The following is an 18,663-nucleotide window of genomic DNA, read 5'->3' as shown; positions in this document are numbered from 1 at the left end:
TCAGTTGATGGCGTAATGTTTTTAAATTCAAGAACTTAAAATTGCTAAAAATGTAAGGAAAAGGAATAAATATTTTTGTTTATCAAGTACAAGTTTTTTTTATTTATCTAGATCATTTCTGTTAGGGGATTTAACAAAATGGTGGTCATTTCAAGAATTTTAAGCTTTAACCAATGTATTCAGTCTTCTGTTGTTTTAATACTTAAATGTTTTTTTTTTAATTTTAAAAATTTTTGTTTCGCCTATCTTACTTTCCGTTTTGTAGGACGCTAGTTTTGGATACGAAAACCACAGGGTAATAATATGCCGTAGACCATAAGCTACAAAACTCCATTTTCTTCTGGCCGGGTTTCTTTTGTGCTCGGCTTTCGCTTGCCACAGCAAAATCCTTGTTGCTGGCTGCTGTTCTATTTGCTTTGGCCTTTTGTTAGTTTGTTTTGTGCAGAAAACTTTACACAGCCAGCTGGCCACATATGCCCCAGCAGCATCCTCATTTGGCCTCTCCTCACTTTTTTGCACATCTATTTTTTAGCAAATTCGTCAAGTTTGTAAACACAAATTATGACAATTAAGTTGACTGTTGACTTGTTTGTGCTCGTCGTCTGCAAACTTTGCTTGCAATTTAAAAGATGTGTCCAAATTGCATTAAATTTCTGCCGAAACCGTCGACAGCCAATTCAATTAGGAGGTCCCAGAAAAAAGACCCGTTTGACATTCCGGATCGGGCTTAATTTTCGTTTTAATCTCCGTGCATTTGGAGTGCGCAAAGTTGGGATGGTTGGCAGGTTGGTTGGTTGGCTGGTTGGCTGCCATTGGCACAGGTGCCGGAGCTCACGCAGAGTTCGTCCTCGGGGCAAGGAGGTGTTAAAGGTGGCCGGCAGCCACAATTGTTCATTAGATTAGCAAGTTGGCAGCAAAAGTTTGCAGCCCGGCTCAAATACCACTTTCACGGCTGCTGACACACTTGAGTTGGATTGCGTTTTCTGCCTCTGGCCCACCCCGTTTTTCCCCCCTTTTCCACTTCCATTTCCATTTCCACTTAATTTTTCTTTTTGCCATTGCCATTGCAGGAAATTTTATGAATTTTCTTATCAATTCAAAAGGCGAGAAACGACAGAAATTTACGTGCTCAAAGTGGCAAGTTGTCACAACGACAAGCCAATCTATATCTGTGCGAGTGTGTGCGAGTGTGTGTGTGTGTGTGTGTGTTTGTGTATTTGTGTGTGTTAGCCAACTTTTGGCTCTTTTCGCCCCGTTGCTGCACCACCACAACGCTGTCTCAATTTGTCATTGAAGTTGCCGCTGTGCTGCCGATAAGAAAGTTTTCACTTGATATAAGCAAATGCGGCTATTGATGGTAAATGTTGGCAGTTAGTCCTCTCCCTCGACTCTTCGCTGTTTTCAAGATTTGAATTGAATTTCCAAGATTTTTTAAAGTCTTTCATTCGGAGTATGGCGCTCTTCGACGAGAAGAAATCACAGATGATTTGCGCTTGAAAAATTAAAGTGCTTTGTCACCATTTATTCCGAGTACTTTGCCAATTAAACTTATCTGTAATTGCCTTAAAGTTTGAATTAACATTAAATAGGTTTAAAACAATAATCTCGCTTCAAAATAAGGATTAGTAAGTACTATATTAACCAGTATTTTGAAATTTGTCGATTTCATAGATGTTTTAAATGTTGAAGAGGCATATGCTAAATATACATTTATTAAATCATTATTAAAAACCAATTTTTTAACGGAAAAGGACTAGAGCTTAAAACAAAATTTGGGTTGATACACTGAAATAAGAAATGTTCGCTACTTAGCCTATATTTATATTAAGCCCAATAATCAACTAAAGCCTATAGAAATAACTTACTTTTTTCCTGGTTTTTGGCCTTTCATATTGCTATTTTTTTTTCTTGTTTTTTTGATAGTCTATCATGTTTTTTAATCCGTCTTCTGGCAGCTATGCCAAACAATATAAGCAATGGTTTTGCCAATTAATAATTTCATATTTTTTTATGGATATTCCAAACTCGCACGCAAATGCGCTGCTAGTGAAAGCAAATGAAAACGCTTTGTCACCATTTAAACCAGCGCTCGCTGCCAATTAAACTTATCAGTAGACTCGCTTTATCCGAATTACGCAATGTCACCACGTGGAGGGCACGCAACTGGCCTGCGGAAGTGTGGAAAATGGCCGGCCAGAGCAGTTGGGGAAAATGGAAAATGTGTGTGACGCCAAAAGGTGCCGCAGTCACCGAAGTGCGTAAGGCAACACTCCTGTGGCGGCGTGTGCTACATAATTAAAAGGCTGCCTCGAGGTGGCAAGAGCGTGAAAATAAGGCGAGAGACAAACTATAAAATAAACCAACGGCGGGCAAATGCGAGGGGCCAAGCAAATATCACAGGGTGCGGCACACTCGAGCGCATAAAAGAGTTTTTATTACCTGGTTCTGGGGACAGGGACCGGAAATCCTAGTCCTGCGAGGCCCCGTCTAAATAATAGCCAGTGCGGCTCATTGTCCTTTTCCGGTAATAATTCTGTATTTACCCCCAGCACGGTGGCGTGGCAACCCAACACGTTTGTTCTGCTGGCTGAACCGGCTAAATTAGCTGCGACAGCCGCGTGGCAAAGTCGCTTCGCCTTCTGGCCATGTCCTTCGTCCTTGGCTGCCGGGACGGGCACTCTTCGGCACTTGGCTTGAGACATACCTGAGGCGACTCCCTGCGACCACGTTATCATTTATAATGAGTTAATTACATTTAATACGCATGTACAATGGCCTGTTGAACATGGTGCACAATTAAATGTGACCCTGGCCAAAGGAGCGTCGCCAGCAATAACAACAAAGGATAACGTGGCCATATCTCTGGTGGTGCGTGTGTGTGTGTGTGTGTGTGCTGGTGTGCTTAACGCTTTAAGCAGTCATTGCGCCTAATGGCTGCTTTGAGGTTTATAAGCTGCTGATTGTAAGCGTAATTACAAATGCCTAAGCTGTTTGGGTAGTGCGGCATACTTATAGGAAAAACAGGAAGCAGACGAAAGCCATTGTTTTCTTCAGCTATTCTTATTTAACATTTAACAACTTTCAAGGAATCTTTTATATTATTTTAGTTTTAGATTAACTCCTGAAACAATATTAATATCAAATAAATCGTTACGGACTGTAAGAAAGAATGCCTGGCATTCGTCATAATTTTTTTGCAAAACTTGGAAAAACTTTTCGATAACTAAAACAATATGTCATTTATCAATACCCCATTTTTCATATCGGCCAACCGATGGAGGGGCCGAACTAAAAACATTTGTCAACATCCCGCCGAACAACTACCCCTTTGTGGTGCATACTTTCGGGCGCTGCCATCGGCCATCGGCCATATTACGTATACGTGACAGCAACTGGAAATGGAAAATCCATTCTCAACGCCTCTCGGCGACAAATTCTTTGCAGACATCTAAGCATTTAACCACTTGCGACCACGCCCACTTGAAATCCCATTTTTGGCTGCCAGCCATTGCATTTCTCAGAAAAGTTAAAAAAAAAAAATTAAAAAGAAACCAAAAAATTATTTTAAACCACAATTTTGGGGCTGGTTTTTTTCTATTCCTTCTTTTGGCAAATAAAAATTTTGTTTTGTGCCTCCTGTTGTGCCTCGTGTCCAGGCTCGTGCTACTGACAGCTGCAAAATTTGTGCGCTCTTGTTCATTTGTTCGACTGCCCATTGTTGCTGTCAGTGTGTGTGTGAGTGTGTGTGTTTGAGCGAGTGTTTGGGTGTGTGCGCTTGTTTGTTGTTATGCCAAAAATTGAACACACAAAGCAATTGCTATGCAACATTTGTGCAGACATGGCCCATGGTCAAAAAAAAATCAAAAACTTCAAAAAAAAGTACAAATAAAATTGCAGTACAATTGAACGAGTACAAAGGCTTTTCCTGTGAGTGTGTGTGCTGGAACGTTTAATAGTTTTATTGCTGGCCACAAGCCATTTTGCTACTCAGCAATCAAGGCCTTTTAAGGAACGGTTAACTGCATATTTGGTGATTTTTTGAAAAATGGTAATAAAGTATAAAAACATAAAACTTAACAAGTTTCAATAACATAAATGTTGAACATGGCGGAGTAAAGCATCCAATTCAAAAATAAATTATTTCGATTGTGATATTTCTCTACTTATATTTATCAGATAAAAGTTTATTGGTCTTAAATCTTATATTATTAAGGGAAAATGATTAACACAACTATTTGAAGATAAATGGTATTTGAATGCCGAATATATTTATTTTGTAAATTATCCTTCGTTAAAATACTTTTTAAAAGTTCCAAACACACATATATAATTTTGTTAATAAAACATCAAATAAAATTTGTAATATTTTAGATAAACTTATTTTTTTACCCCACGTGGAAGAGGTATTTGAGTAACGACTCTTTTAAAGTCATAGTATGTTTTGATGGAAACATTTTTGGCCAGCACATTCGTAAGTTGTCATGTCATGTGGTCAATTGTTTATTGTTAACATGCTCAATTCAACGCCACCCATCCGAATACCCTGTGGCGCATTTAATATACGTATACGTATATATCTGAAAATATCAAATTACTTGGCTTTCTTTTGATGCGGCTCAAGAACGTATATCTTGAACAATTTGTGGCTTTGGCTTGGCTGTCAGCACAGTTCGCATTCGGAGACGAATTAATCCGTTTTCAGCTGCCTGTCAGGGCTCAGTTGATAGACGCAGATTGAGACTCGGGCCGAGAAGGAGACTTAAACACTTTAAGACCACCGAAGTGCAGCTGCCTGCCATTGCAGTTCTGGCTAATTAGGAATTAGATTTCGCTACGGTTTCGGATGAGTATGCGTCGAGTGCTGAAATGGCTAATGCACTTTACTGCTCGCACTGACAGCCGAAAAGGAAGCTGAAGCTGGTTCCCCAACCGCAGGCGGGGTGTGGGAATATTTTATGGCCCGACAAAAGACAGGCCACCGCACAGAGATGACCGACTTCATCATCCACAAAGCTGGCGCCTCGGGCGCAAATTTCAATGCGTTTCAAGCATAAAATAAATGTCCACTAAAAATGTCCCTGGCATTGTTGTTGCCGTCCTTGGGGGCGTGGCTGAAATGGCCAGCCAGGCGGAGGACGAACAAAAAAGATGACGGTTGGGGAGCTTAGAGGCGTTTCGTACACCAAAAACATATGCTGGACTGTTTTTTGTTTAATAACAAACATGGCTTAAACGATGTGCCAAAAACGAATTTTGGCATTGTAATTATTTATTGTTAGTCTTTGATCATGATCTTTAAGGTCAATATTACAAAAATTATTAAATTTTTAGTAAAATATTTAAAATTTACCAAAAATTGAGGAATTTTCTTTTCTTGTTGTATAAACATTTAAAATTCGTAATATTTATTTATATGTTTTTGTGATTTTTTTGTTGACTTAAATGGGTTAAGATAAAAAACTTTAAAAGCATTTTATCAAAATTATTTCACCCAAAGAATGATGAAAAACAGTTTAGACTACTTTATTGTGTTTAATAATTTTAATATACTGTAAAATTAATGCAATTTTTCATCTCTAGTTATCAAGGTAGTTTTTTTTAAGTTCCGCATTAAAATCCTTTTAAATTCGGAATCGTTAAAGACCTGTTTGTACAAGAAAAAGAGAATAACAAAAGTATTTCAAAATTTTCTATATTTTTTTTCAATACCAAACATATAAGTATTTTGAAGCTCTAACTTTTATCTGAGTGCCATGCCCAGTTCTCGAACAAGTCTCAAGGACATGTTCATGGCTGACTGCCTCGGAATTCTGACTGAACTGGACCGAACTGAGCTGGCCCAAATCGCTGCAAGTGCTTTTAAGTCGTTGTCAAATGCAAAGAGCACAATAATTCAAATTTATGACGCGCAATTGTGCTCACACACTTTTCCTGCGCCGCCGCCTGTCCCGCGGCCCCTCGATTTCGTCCTTTTCGCAGGCATAAATAAAGTACAACTTGGAACGTGCGTCCAGCTGAGTGGGCGGTGGCTCATCATGGAGTATGTAAATTTAGTGGCCCAGAGAAGGAGAAAGGAAGCGTAAAAATTTTATAATTTGTGCCTCTCTCACTGAACAATTATTTCAGTCCTTAGCCGTGCGCTTCTTTGGTATCTGGGATAGGTGAGGTCGCAAGAAAGTGAAGCTGTCGGAAAATTATCTGCTTTTGATTTACGGACTTTGTTGGACGCAGTCGTAAAATCTGGTAAAGCCTACGCCGGGCAAATTCGGATTCGGTGATTTAATAAAATTGGGACACCAAGAAGTTGATCTAGATTTGAGCTCATGCTTTGATTTTCAATGGTTAGGAAACCTTTAGTACTTGAAGGACATGAATGCGTAATGAAAACAGAGAACTAGCTGAGTTTTTGGTCGGATTTTCCATTAATTTTATATCAACGCAATTCAACAAATTGCATATTTATTTAATTGCTTCAAATAAATCCCGAAATAAAAGCTAGACAAGAAAGGGGTCATCACAAAAATTGGACGAAAAACAATAAAAATAGCATTTAGTTGCTGTGGCATTCAATTAGACTATCAATGGCCGCATATGCCTGATCAAAAAACACAAAAAAATATAAAGAAAATATGCACATTTGAACAATTAAAAAGCAATATCTATGGAAACATTTATGGGGCGAGGTGCAAACTATTATTTTGATTCTGTATGAGTTTGCGGATTTATAAACAAATCCCAATGCAAATCAGCGACACCGAACAAATACAGTTTGATTTATATTTATGCTCTTGCAGCAGGCGTAAAAAATCAAACGACAACTGCCAAAAAAAAAAAGAAAAATAGAATAGTACATAGTACATAGTAATGCCAAAAGAAACTTTGGTAAAACAAAATGCAAATAATTGCGTTGGGCAAATAAATGAGAACAAATGCACCAGAGAATGCCGCAGTTGTTTGGAACAAAAAAATGGCGGCCACCCAGAATCCAGTACAAACGTTGATTAATACGAGGCCAAATGCATTAGGCCAGCACACATAATTTACGACCGCCTGCCACACAGTCCAACTGTCTATGCATGCACAAACATTTATTTGTTTAATATATTTTACAGCCATATTTATATGCCGATCGCTTGGACTGCAGATACTGCCCCTGCTGTTGTTACGAGGCATTTATTTCCGATGCCGATGCCGATACGCGGCGTATACGTAATGCGAAATGTTCTGTTTTCACAACTAGAGCAGCAGAAGCAACGGCAGCACAAAACTTGACCAGAATGACAGCTGCACAAACACGACTAAACCATCGATGTCCCTAGGTCAGAACTCCCGACTTGCCCCTGGGTGGCAGATAGTTGATAGCTTTTTTTGTGGCATACTCTATCTGGTTGGTCCCAGAAGTCGCTAATTATTTTCGGTCTATTGGTTTGAAAATTCGGTTATTGTCACAAAACGTTTTAGGTTACAGTGTCAATTTCATTCCCAAAAAACATGGTTCAGAACAGTTGAAAAAAAAACTACATTCAATTTAAGCCCTTAAAACGTGGATACTGTTTTGATAGTTTGTAACTGAATTGCAGAAAGTTTTTTAAAACTATATAGTCATCACATTTTTTTAACACAGGCCTAATTATTGTTTGGTTTTTATTCAATATATATGAATGTGTAAAAAAGTTACCTTGGCTATTAAAGTTTTTGTTTTTCCTTACAAATTTTGTTGTATATCATTTTGTAATGTGATTATTTTGTAATATTATTACCGGACTATTGTAAAATTAAAATTAATCAACAAATTTAAAATTGTTTAATGTTATTAGTATAACGCCAAGGGTATTTTGATTACCGAACTTTCCAAAACACACATTTCATGTTCTTTCAGCTGCACCTGATGTTTGGTTTTTGGGAAAATAGCATTTGACATGCGGGTTCAAAACGTTTGGCAGTCTGCTTGAATTCCTATTTGCATTGCGTGTGTTTTGCCTGGATCACCTGCCCTCCACCTCCACCTCCGATGCACCTGCCCAATGTCCATTGCCCATGCCTATTGCCTGGTTGTCAACACCCCCCCGCTCGCGAAAATATTTTTAGCAAGTGAGCAATGGTGGCGACAACGACAACGACACCGACAACGAAAACCCAAAAAAGATACTCACTAGGACACGTTCAATTTTGCCAGAAAGCAAAAGGCAATAAACACAAAACGCAACCAATTGAGTTCGAATGCAAATATTGGGAAACGCGTCGAGGGCAGTCCAGCAGCAAAAACAGCACCAGCAGGCAAAGGGTTGCAGAAATTCAAAGAACCAAAAGCTAACGCTCCGAATTGAAATTGAAAAGAATTTCGCGCCATTTAACAGTTTTTATAGTAAGCTAGTTTCCCTTGCAAACAGAAAGCAAACGCATTTTTTTTATTAAGTAGGGTTCTAGAGGAGTTTGTATTTGGACTTAACTATAACTGACATGACAATCGTATTTTTTAAAATATATATTTTGACTTTTGGCTTTTAAAATAAATTAGTTTTTTAGCAATTAACTTTTACCACAGTTGAGTTTTGGTATTTGCTTTAAAAATGTATAAATGGTTTAGGGCAAACATTATGTTTTAATTAGCCAACAATAACATGGCCTTACAAATATTAAACTATAAGTCAGTAATTATTTTCCTATAAGTTTTTGTTTACTTTCTGCCTTGCAGCAATTGACAAAAATATATTTTCGCTGCCATTCAATACTTGCCTTAGGTTGATGTGTTCTGTCATACTATTATTATTTAAATTGGCCAGTGTGCAATTTCACAACTCAATGGCCAATGGACAATCTAACTGACAACATAATTTCAGCACATGACAACATTTCTAATGAGAAAAAATCGCACACTCACATACCACAGGGCACTTTTTCTTTTGAGAATATCAAGCACTTTGCCTTGAGATTGTTTCGAAAATGTGCAGTCCGTGTGGGGAATGTGTGCGTTCCAGAGGTTGTCTGCAGTTGTCACTTGGGTGACCAAAGGAGAACTGTCAGAAAGCATATGACAAACATTTGTCGTCGGCTGACAAGCCCAGAAATGAGCCAGGAAAATAGAAAAACAAACCAGCATTCTGTATGCATATCAAACAAAATTTATATTTCCGTGCAAAACGAAAGAAGCGGAACGAAATAAACGGAAAATGCTTTACGGAAGTGCGTCCTGCGCTCTGTCACTCTGTCCTCTGCTCCACATTTAGTCATCTTCGCTGACATCCAGGATGGTCTTAAAGGCGAAGGGCTCAAAGGCGTAACCAGCGCCCTCATAGAATTTGCTCATGAACTCCACCCTGACAAAAAAAAAGGTTGGAAGGTTAGACTGTGTCTGAAAAAAACGTTATGTGATTAATCCAATCTCACCAATGCAATCGCAATGTGTGCAGGAAGGCCGAGAGTCCTTCGATGAGCACTAGGATGCCAACCGTGAGCAGTGCCCAGGCCCCAAAAAATACGTAGATGAGAGCGCCACCAATGTAGCTGTCGTATTTGAAGCCCATAGAAAACACCATGTTCCACAGCACTTCGGAGAGCTCTGCAAAAAAAAGAAATCAAACAATATTCGTAAGATAATTTTCAATGGTAATTATATTTATTATCCTATCATTTAACCATATTTACGACAAAAAAAATTATAAATTGGTGACACGCTTAATTGCGTCAAATCGTAAATGATAAACGCTTTATTACTATTTGGAAATTCCCTACGCGTTGCGTGCCATCTATATCCGGACGTTACGTAAGCTTATAAACTCTAAAACAAACTAATATAATTAAGTATGGCACTATTAAATTGTGTTTTTATCTTTTTTTTATTAAATGATAAAATTTATTAGGTTTGAGAAAAGATATGAAATTTACATTGTTATCATCGAATAAATTAAACCATACCGAAAGAAGATTATGGAAAAAGTATCATAAGTCTGTATTCGGTTGCTTTGGTATATTTAGCTTAAATATATAATTATTAAATTGAGTTCAAGTATTTCTGGATGTTATTTATTCGGTTTAAAAAGTTATGACATTAGATGATAAATTTATTCAAATTATTTATGCTTGGAATATTTAAATTGGAATATAAAGCAATGATTTGATTGAAACAAAAGTTTAAACATGAAAATATTAAAATTTTTATAAAATAATCTTTAGACTGTTTTTGAACCTAATAATAATAATAATTAATATCTGAAAATGTCATTTAACTTAGATTAAATGCTTGAAATCAAAAAGGAAGTATTTTTAACCTAATATTTTAATTATATTAAAATATATTATATATATATATATTATATATATTATATTAATATTACTACCTTGCAATTAAATATGCATTGTATATAAGATTGTGATTAAATATTTAATTTACATATTATTAAAATAAACTCAATAGTCAGATATTTAATATTACTACTCCATTATTTTATCAGTATCTAATACAAATAAGATTTTGGTGTAAAAATTATGAAATAAATAGACTTACGTGCATGAGCCAGGGACAGGGCCCACAGTCGGAGGTACGAGGCCGTGTGGGAAACCGTGCTCAGGACATACTCGATGGTGTGGATGGCCTGGTGGATGAAGATCTCGCCCATGGCGTCGTCATCGCCGTGACCTTCGCCTCCTCCGCCCTGCGGCTTTGGGGGCGGGGCTCCGCTAATCTTGCGCTTCAACAAGATATACAGGGGCTTGCCCAGGAGCATCCAGGGAATGCAGATGATGGCGATGACGACGAACACCTGCTGGATGGACTTCTGGCCCTCGAACATGAACTCCTTGCAGGGCTCCGGTGTGTCCTGGCTGCCCTGCAGAATCATGTTGATGAACAGGATCAGGATGGACGGAGCACAGGCCGGCGAGAGGGGTCCTTCCACCGTGTCGTTATAGGTGACCCACTTGAAGAACATCATGAAGACCATGTAGCCGAACAGCAGCATAAGGAACAGAACTTGGGGCAGGAACTCCAGGAAGATGCTGGCGTACTTCTTGTAGTAGGCAAAGTTAACCACCGACATGGTGACGCCAAAGATCATGTGCACCACGCCCACAATGATCGACAGTTTCATTTTGAAGGTGTTCAGGAAGATGATCTTGTTGTCGGCCAGCTGCCAAATGGGATCCATGCCGAAGGGGTATGTCTTGTAGACCGTGTCGTTCGGCCTCAGCGTGATGTACTTCAGAGAAGCGTCCTCGACCGTGTCCCTGGTGTAGTTCATGTGCCAGGCGGAGCCGAAAATGTTCATCGACTTGGAGAACACGTCGTTGTAGATGAAGCCAGTGTAGATGGAGAAGATGCCCATCAGCAGGATGATGTACCGCCCGCCGAAGAATATGTTGAAGATCTCCTCCTTGATCGAGGCCAGTTGCTTTTCCTTGATGATCAGCCAGGAGGCGAAGAGCAGCAGGATCAGGCCGTGTCCCAAATCCCCGAACATCACGGCGAACAGGAAGGGGAACGTGATGCAGGCGTAAAGCGCCGGATTCACTTCCCTATACGAGGCCATGCCATACGAGTCGACCAGGTTCTGGAAGCCATTGGTAAACTTATTGGTTCGCGTGTAGGTGGGAGGCATCTCGTTCGTCTCGATGACGTTCATGAACGCCGGTATGGAGCTCTCCGAGACCTTGGAGGCTCGAGCCAGGGCCTCTTGCACCGTGGCTATGTCGTTGGTGGGCACCCAGCCCTCGCCAATCAGGCACTTGCCCGTCACATCCGGATTGAAGAAGTTCAGGATGTGGTAGATGGCCTTCATTTTGCGCACCATGATCGACCAGCGAGGCAAATGCTTGGAAGCTGAGTTCAAGACCCGGCTGCGATGATCGGCACTCTGGCTGAGGACCAGCTTGAGGTCCTCCAGACGGACATTCACATCCTTGATCATCTCCAGCCGCTCGGCATGCGCGCTGGGACAGGGATAAACGGCGGCATGATAGCCGGTGCAGACCTTCTTGATCCTCTGCTTCAGCTGCTCTCCCTGGAAGAAGGCCACAAACACGGTCTTCAGCACTGGTCTTCCAGTCTCCTCGTCCTCAACCAGGCCATCGATGTCGGCCCGCCGCAGGAAGATGTTGCCCCTGGAAATGCGCCACAGCATCCGTTCAAAGCTGAAGAATCGCTCCAGCTTGATGACACCGGCCACAAAGGCCAGCTGGCCCCTTTGGGCGGCACCCGGCGCCTGGGCCGGATCCTCGGGGTCCAGCCTGCGGTTGGAGTCCAGGTTGATGACCTCTTGGTCGGAGAAGAAGCCCTCGGTGTTCACCAGCACGCTCTTCAGCTCCTGCATGTGCCGGAAGTTGGCGGCCAGACTGGCCCCATTGGCGGACATTTCGCGCAACTCGTTGTCGGTCTTCTCCAGCTGAGCCTCCAGGTCGACGGCCTCGCGCGGATTCGGGGCACTTGGCTCCTCCTCCGCCTTCAGCACTGGCACGTCCACCTCGTCCTTCTTCATCTCGGACTCCACGTAGCGCAGGCGACGTTCCATGTCATCGCATCGCCGCACCTCAGTCACGTACTTGCGCTGGAAGGCACTGACCTCGTCATTGAGATCGCGGAACTGGACACATCCACTCTCGCCCAGCTCGGCAATGGAGGCGTAGGCAGCCTCCGGCTGGATGAACAGCTGGCACAGGGCCATCTTCTCGCTGCGGAACATATCTCCCATGTTCGAATCGAGGGCCTATTACTGCAAAAAAAATCGTTTGAATTAGATCTATGAACTGGAGTGATCAATAAAAGAAATTTTTAACTTGGGAGATTCACTGGCTTAATAATTGGTTTTGATTGCACGTTTGTGCATATCCTTATCAAACTAATCCAACCAAAAATATATTTATATGAAAAAAATTTTAATAAAGAAAAAGAAAGTTTTATTAAACACAAGGGAATAAGAATTTTAAAATTTATCTTTAATTTTGTCTCATGCCCAAAAATTCAAGAAAACATATGTATTAGTTAGTAGCTTTAAAACAAATTTAAATTTAAATTTTAAAGCTTGTTGATCATATTCCTACATATATAACTAATTTGATTATAATAATGACTATGTAAAATTGTGCTTTTCAAACTATATTAAACATTTTTATTACCAAGTGAGGCATGTGATCAAACGTAATAATAGTCACCAAATTTTCCACTAAAGATAAAAAGGTTTTACCCATAAAAATAGTTTATAACAACTTGTCAGTATGATTGAGAAACTAAGAAATGCTTGAGGCCGAATAGTAAACAGTAAATTTCAAAATTTTAATGCATTCTATTAAATTAAATGCATTCCATTTAAACATATTGAATATTTAAATGTCCCAATTTTTTTTCACACTGCATGCCCCACATTTGTAATCTGTTAGGTTAATGAGTCGTTTTGACGATCTTTAATGGGTTTTGTCGTCTGTCAAAGGGTTTCAACATTGTTGATCCAACTGACGCACATTGTTTATGGTCGGTCCACTTCAATGCAGTGCCTGCCAATGTCGCAATCAATCACCTAAGTGGAACTCAACGATTCAGAACAGTACAGAACAGAACGCAGCCGAAGCGTGCAGATTAGATTAGGGATTGGACTGGTTCGTCCATCGAGATCGTTTCGGTGGTTATCTAGTGGCATTCGGGCCCTATCTGGAGTGGGCTTTGAGCGCATTAATAATTTGAAATTATTAACAATTACCGGCAATCACTCGGTTTATAAATAAGCCCCGAAAGCCTCGTTTATTGCACTATACGCCTATTACCCGGCCAGGACCTGTGCAGTGTCTTTTGATAACCGTTTTGGGCGGGCCAGATTACAGATATTTATGGTAAGACCACTGCCTGGCTGTGATTTCGCCCCGCCCGCCTGTCCGGCCATAAAATCATGATTGACTCTCGCTCTCGACTGACTGATAAAAAGACGCGCAGTCTGTGGCCTCACTTCACATATTTTTTTGATAGTTTCGGCTGGTCACAGATACCAGAGATTTGATTTACCGGGGCGGGAAGTGAGTACGAAGTTTATTATCGGAAATGTGGAATTGAATGGAATGCTTGTTGATTTCTTAATTGCTCCATAAATTGTCGAATTGGTAAAGGAAAAGTCTGTTCAAGAATTATGCAACGCTTTCAAATATATTAAGAGTATTTGGAGTAAATGGTTACGAATTTATTTTTGGTTCTTTTTTACTAATATAAATTTATTATTGACTGAAACTAATTTTTGACCTTTTAATTGAACAAAACATAAATTTTATTATTAGTATCAACACTTTATATTTAATTTACTAAAGAATGTCAAGCTGAAATTCGTTTTTATCGACTTGTACTGCAGTGGAATGAATCCAACTAGAGTTAAGATATAAAGATTAAGGTGCGAGCAATCACACAGAACTTTTAAATAAATCATATTAATTTGAATATAAATTTCTAGGTGAAATATAATTGAACCTGCAATGTTGAGCTCATTTCTACTGACAGGAAGACAACGTATTCCTGCACAAACGGTTTATAGAATTGATTAAGTGCTGGTCGTTTGGCTTTGCCGATGGCATCGATGGATAAATCAGTGCAGGACCTAGCCTTTCTGCTTTAGTTTTGTACATCAGTCGTAGCCATAAATCTGCGCTGAGCCCAGACAATTGTCTTTAAGTTGGCCATAAATCTTTGGGGGCAGAACTTTACGCAAATGTCTGATTAGCGGATAGCCAATGCCCATTCCCAGTTGTAGTTCCCGCTGGTTTATGTCCGCAATCATGGGTTCACTGGGGATTGTGCTTTGGATTGCAAGCGGTGTTACGGGACTCATTAAGAAATCCGTTCGTGGGCCGTAAAAATATTATCGACAACGCAATCGGCCGTGTGGCAAATTTCTACTTGACGTTTGAGTGGTTCAATTTGCTCGCCCCACATGATCCATCACGTGCTCTGACGTCACAGGGCAATTATGGCGCCATATAGTGAATATAAAACATTTTATAGCTCCAAATGGAAATCGATGTTTAATGTTAGCGAGTGATTATCGGGAACCAATTAAGATACGTTATCGTAGAAGAAATTACCATTAAGTCAAATGCAATTTTGAATAATTTTGTTAGGAGCAGTTTTTGTTTTAACCTTTTCATTTCGTATGGGAACATTTAATTTATGGCCATTTACTGCTTATCTCTGCCAACATTGATAACCCCGCGTTGTTAACCCCAAGGTAGCTAATAATAATTAAGCTAACACGCGCATTGCCAACGTGGCGGTTGCGTATTGAAAATGTCATAAGATATGCACAAGCGTTTCTTCAATAATTTATGAAAGCAATACACACTTTAGTCCTGCAAGGACACTTTCAATTTGAATCACGACACTTACACTAAAGCAGCAAAAATGTAACCAGTGAGTGATTGCTAATTGTTTCGCGACCTGCCACCTCGGCGGAGCAGAAAGAACTGTGCGATCGCCTAAGAACCGTCGAGCTCCATGGCCAATTAGACTGGGGCTAATCTAAACAACACACCCATACTCTCGCCAAAACGCGGCTAAATGCCATAGGAGAGCGCTCCATAATCTTTGTGCCCACACTTTTTATCACACACTCGGAACCACTTTGCGATTGTGTCCCGCTGAACAGGCCGCAGAACAGAACGCCTTTGATAGACGATGGCTTATCGCCGGTCAGCGAAGGTAATCGTAATCGTAACCGAAACACAATTATGGCAGTCCACTCCCCGATTACTCGTCACTTTTCTTGTGGCTATTTCCCCGCGCATTATCAATGATTGAGTGTAAGCACGAGTTGGCCAACGCCACACAACTCCATTACCTGATTGACACTTTTCGGGCGGGTCGCTGGTGTTGCAACAATATGACACCCGCTGATATCGCACTGCCACTGCTGCAGAGTTTATTAAGGACCCACCACCAACTGATGGACGGAGTGATCAATCAATCAGCGGCAAATTGGATTGGCAGTCGTACATACGGTGATAGCCTCCCCATTGGTTAAATAAGATATTTATAATAAAAAGTGAGATATAAGATTTTCAATTTAGCATTTTTTATTATTGTACACAGTATTTAAACTATAGCTTATTCTTAATTTAAATGATAATAATAAAAATAAAATAATTGGTTTCGGTGTTTTACAACAACATTGATTTAACTAATGTTAAACTAATAATAATAATAGTTTTATGAAATGTGGATTCATAAAAAAGAATTTTGATTGAATACAATTTCAAAAGAAGGAAAATGATAAGTCTTTAAGTGGTGCAGTACCTAGGCAAACAAAATTGCTCCCAAGTGTAAAAAAATGTCCAAAATAATGTTATCTTGGGAACTATTTTCTTAGCTTATTTTGGTTCATGATTATTGAATATTTATTACATAGAAAGTTTACATCGCTATAATTAATCCAACATAAAATTGTAAAGTGCTTTGTGAAATGGATTTAAATATTTATATTTGTGACTTTGAAAAATAAATGTATTCCTTTCCTGAGACTTGAAGCTTTACAGTGTCATCTTCAATAATTTTCCCTGGTCTTAGCCTGCTTATCTCCCGCTGAAAGTAGCACCACGCAGAGCAAAACCCCACCTGTGTAATACGCAGGGATTACTCAAAGATTCCTGCCAAGACGTGTGAAGGGAAGGCTGCCTGGCAGCCTTATGTCTGCTCGATTGGTATTAGTCCCCGAGTCAAGTGCTTTGTTTATCAGCCGCGTTCTCTGAAAACCGACTTAAGTACGCCGGTCCTATCGTGAGTCACGTGCTCTGGTTGGTATGGCAACGTTTGATTAACAGAGCACATGATTCATTAGAAATAATTCGCAATTCACTCTCCAATTTATGGCCCATAAAACACTGATACTAAACTATTGCCAAGCAATAGGAAATTATTGGCCTTAACATTTTTGGTGTTATACTGATGTATACTTAATATTTTGAGATTTCTAAATTACCAAAGAGAAAACTGGAAAAGATGTAAATAATTATTCTCATTATTCATTATTCATTGACTTATAAACACATATCTTATTCGAAATCGCAGTTATAATAAATGATTCTCATTAAATATTATACCCTTAAATTATTTTAGACTTGTTTTCGAGATTGTCTATATTGGTTTATCTCTATAAATTAGGCATACAATTGGTATTCCGCCCATTTGAGTTCCGGCCCTATATTAAGTAATGTCGACTCCTGAAAGTAAGGATTTATTATAGTATTTAGAAAAAAAAAAAATTAGATAGTCTACGGACGTCATTTGGTATTATCATTCTCATAGATGACGCAGATTCCTGGGAACTGCATTAAGTGTGTAATTCGTATAATTTTGGCCTCAACTTCACTGATAAGCTGCGTTTTTGCTTTGGTCCGCATATGATAAGCGACCACCTGCCAGTCGGTGGTCATTACAGGGCTTGCTAATTAAAAATTTCTACCTAATGAGCTTAAGCATCTCAATTTATGCTATTTAAATGAGCTCAAATGCACTTTTTCACACACGCATACATGGAAAGGGGCGAACAACGGGGGGAGACCACAAATAAATCGCATTCAACTTTAAGCTGCTACAACATAATCATCCTCGTGGCACGGCTCCTAATGCCACATAATGATGCTGATAATGGCCATCAGTTAGCGAGTGTGTGTGAGTGAGTTTGTTGCCAAGCAGAGAGGATGAAAAAGGAGTTTAGCTGCCAGCACGTTCAACTTTTCGCTGTTGCACATTAAATGGGGTGCGGACTGGGGGCCATGTGTTCGACCCACACTATCGGCTAATGTGCGTCACCATTCCGTCTGCTCTGCGCCAAAAAGTGCAGTTAAAGCGAAAGTAGAAACGCACTATAAAAAAAAAAAACGGGAAAAAAAGATAGCTTCTGTGAGCCAAAGTTTATATTCCATTTCAGTAATAATAAAATAAATAAGTCAATAAACTTAAATACTCTGTTAATGTTATCAAACCATTTAAGATTGGAAAAATTAAAAAAGCGTTATGCATTGAATGCTTCATTTTAAATAAAATCATTGTTTCTATATGGTTATATGATATTGTTATTCCAATAAAAAAATAGTTAAGAATGTATTTCTGAACATGTTGAAACTAACAAAGTTATGTAGATTTTTCTATTTATTTTTCTCTCTTTTATATGATAAGCAATACGAAGTAGTTAGTCGTTTCCTCTCGCCTCTTTCGAAAAAAACTAACTATCTATTTAAAACGTGCCTATGACGAATTTTGTTTTCAAATTTTGTCTTTTCTTGCAGAAGCAAAAATACGAAGTCATACAAATTTTGTTCCCATTTTTAATAAACTCCACTTGTGCACGGTCCGTTTTCTCAGTGTGCAATTTCCCGGAGTATTTTGGGACTTCAGCCGACTGGTTTCTGCCATGGCCAATAAGTAAGTTGTTGCGTGCGGTACTCTGGATTAGTCTAATGCCCATATGGACGAGTTGCAACAAAATGGCCTGCGGTGTAAGAGCTTTCTGGTGCGGTCTGCACAAACGTGCAGCCAATTCGATTCTGATGTGTTTACGAACGAAAAGTGCAAATCTGCCCCGTTTTATGTACGGATTGGTCGTTGCAATTGCACTTCCAGTGGCAATCGCCGGCTCGTTATCTTTAGTGATTCTTGGTCGGGTTTTATTGTGGGTAAACACATGCCGGGAATGGAATTTCGTG

General features: G+C 39.5%; 1 protein-coding gene across 1 annotated transcript; it reads right to left on the bottom strand.

Annotated features, from left to right (window-relative positions):
- Window positions 1-9,099: 9,099 nt before the first annotated feature.
- Window positions 9,100-15,506, bottom strand: LOC128261929 (V-type proton ATPase 116 kDa subunit a 1). Its single transcript, XM_052995879.1, has 4 exons — window positions 15,350-15,506; window positions 10,505-12,704; window positions 9,388-9,559; window positions 9,100-9,317 (listed from the first exon to the last, which is right to left on the bottom strand). The coding sequence occupies exons 2-4, from the start codon at window positions 12,681-12,683 to the stop codon at window positions 9,224-9,226; spliced, it is 2,445 nt and encodes an 814-aa protein (XP_052851839.1). The 5' UTR covers window positions 12,684-12,704; window positions 15,350-15,506; the 3' UTR covers window positions 9,100-9,223.
- Between the last annotated feature and the right edge of the window lie 3,157 nt (window positions 15,507-18,663).

This window comes from Drosophila gunungcola, unplaced genomic scaffold (assembly GCF_025200985.1).
Source record: "Drosophila gunungcola strain Sukarami unplaced genomic scaffold, Dgunungcola_SK_2 000001F, whole genome shotgun sequence".
Taxonomy (NCBI): domain Eukaryota; kingdom Metazoa; phylum Arthropoda; class Insecta; order Diptera; family Drosophilidae; genus Drosophila; species Drosophila gunungcola.
Note: the sequence above shows the minus strand (reverse complement) of the source record. Positions and strands in the feature narration are given on the sequence as shown.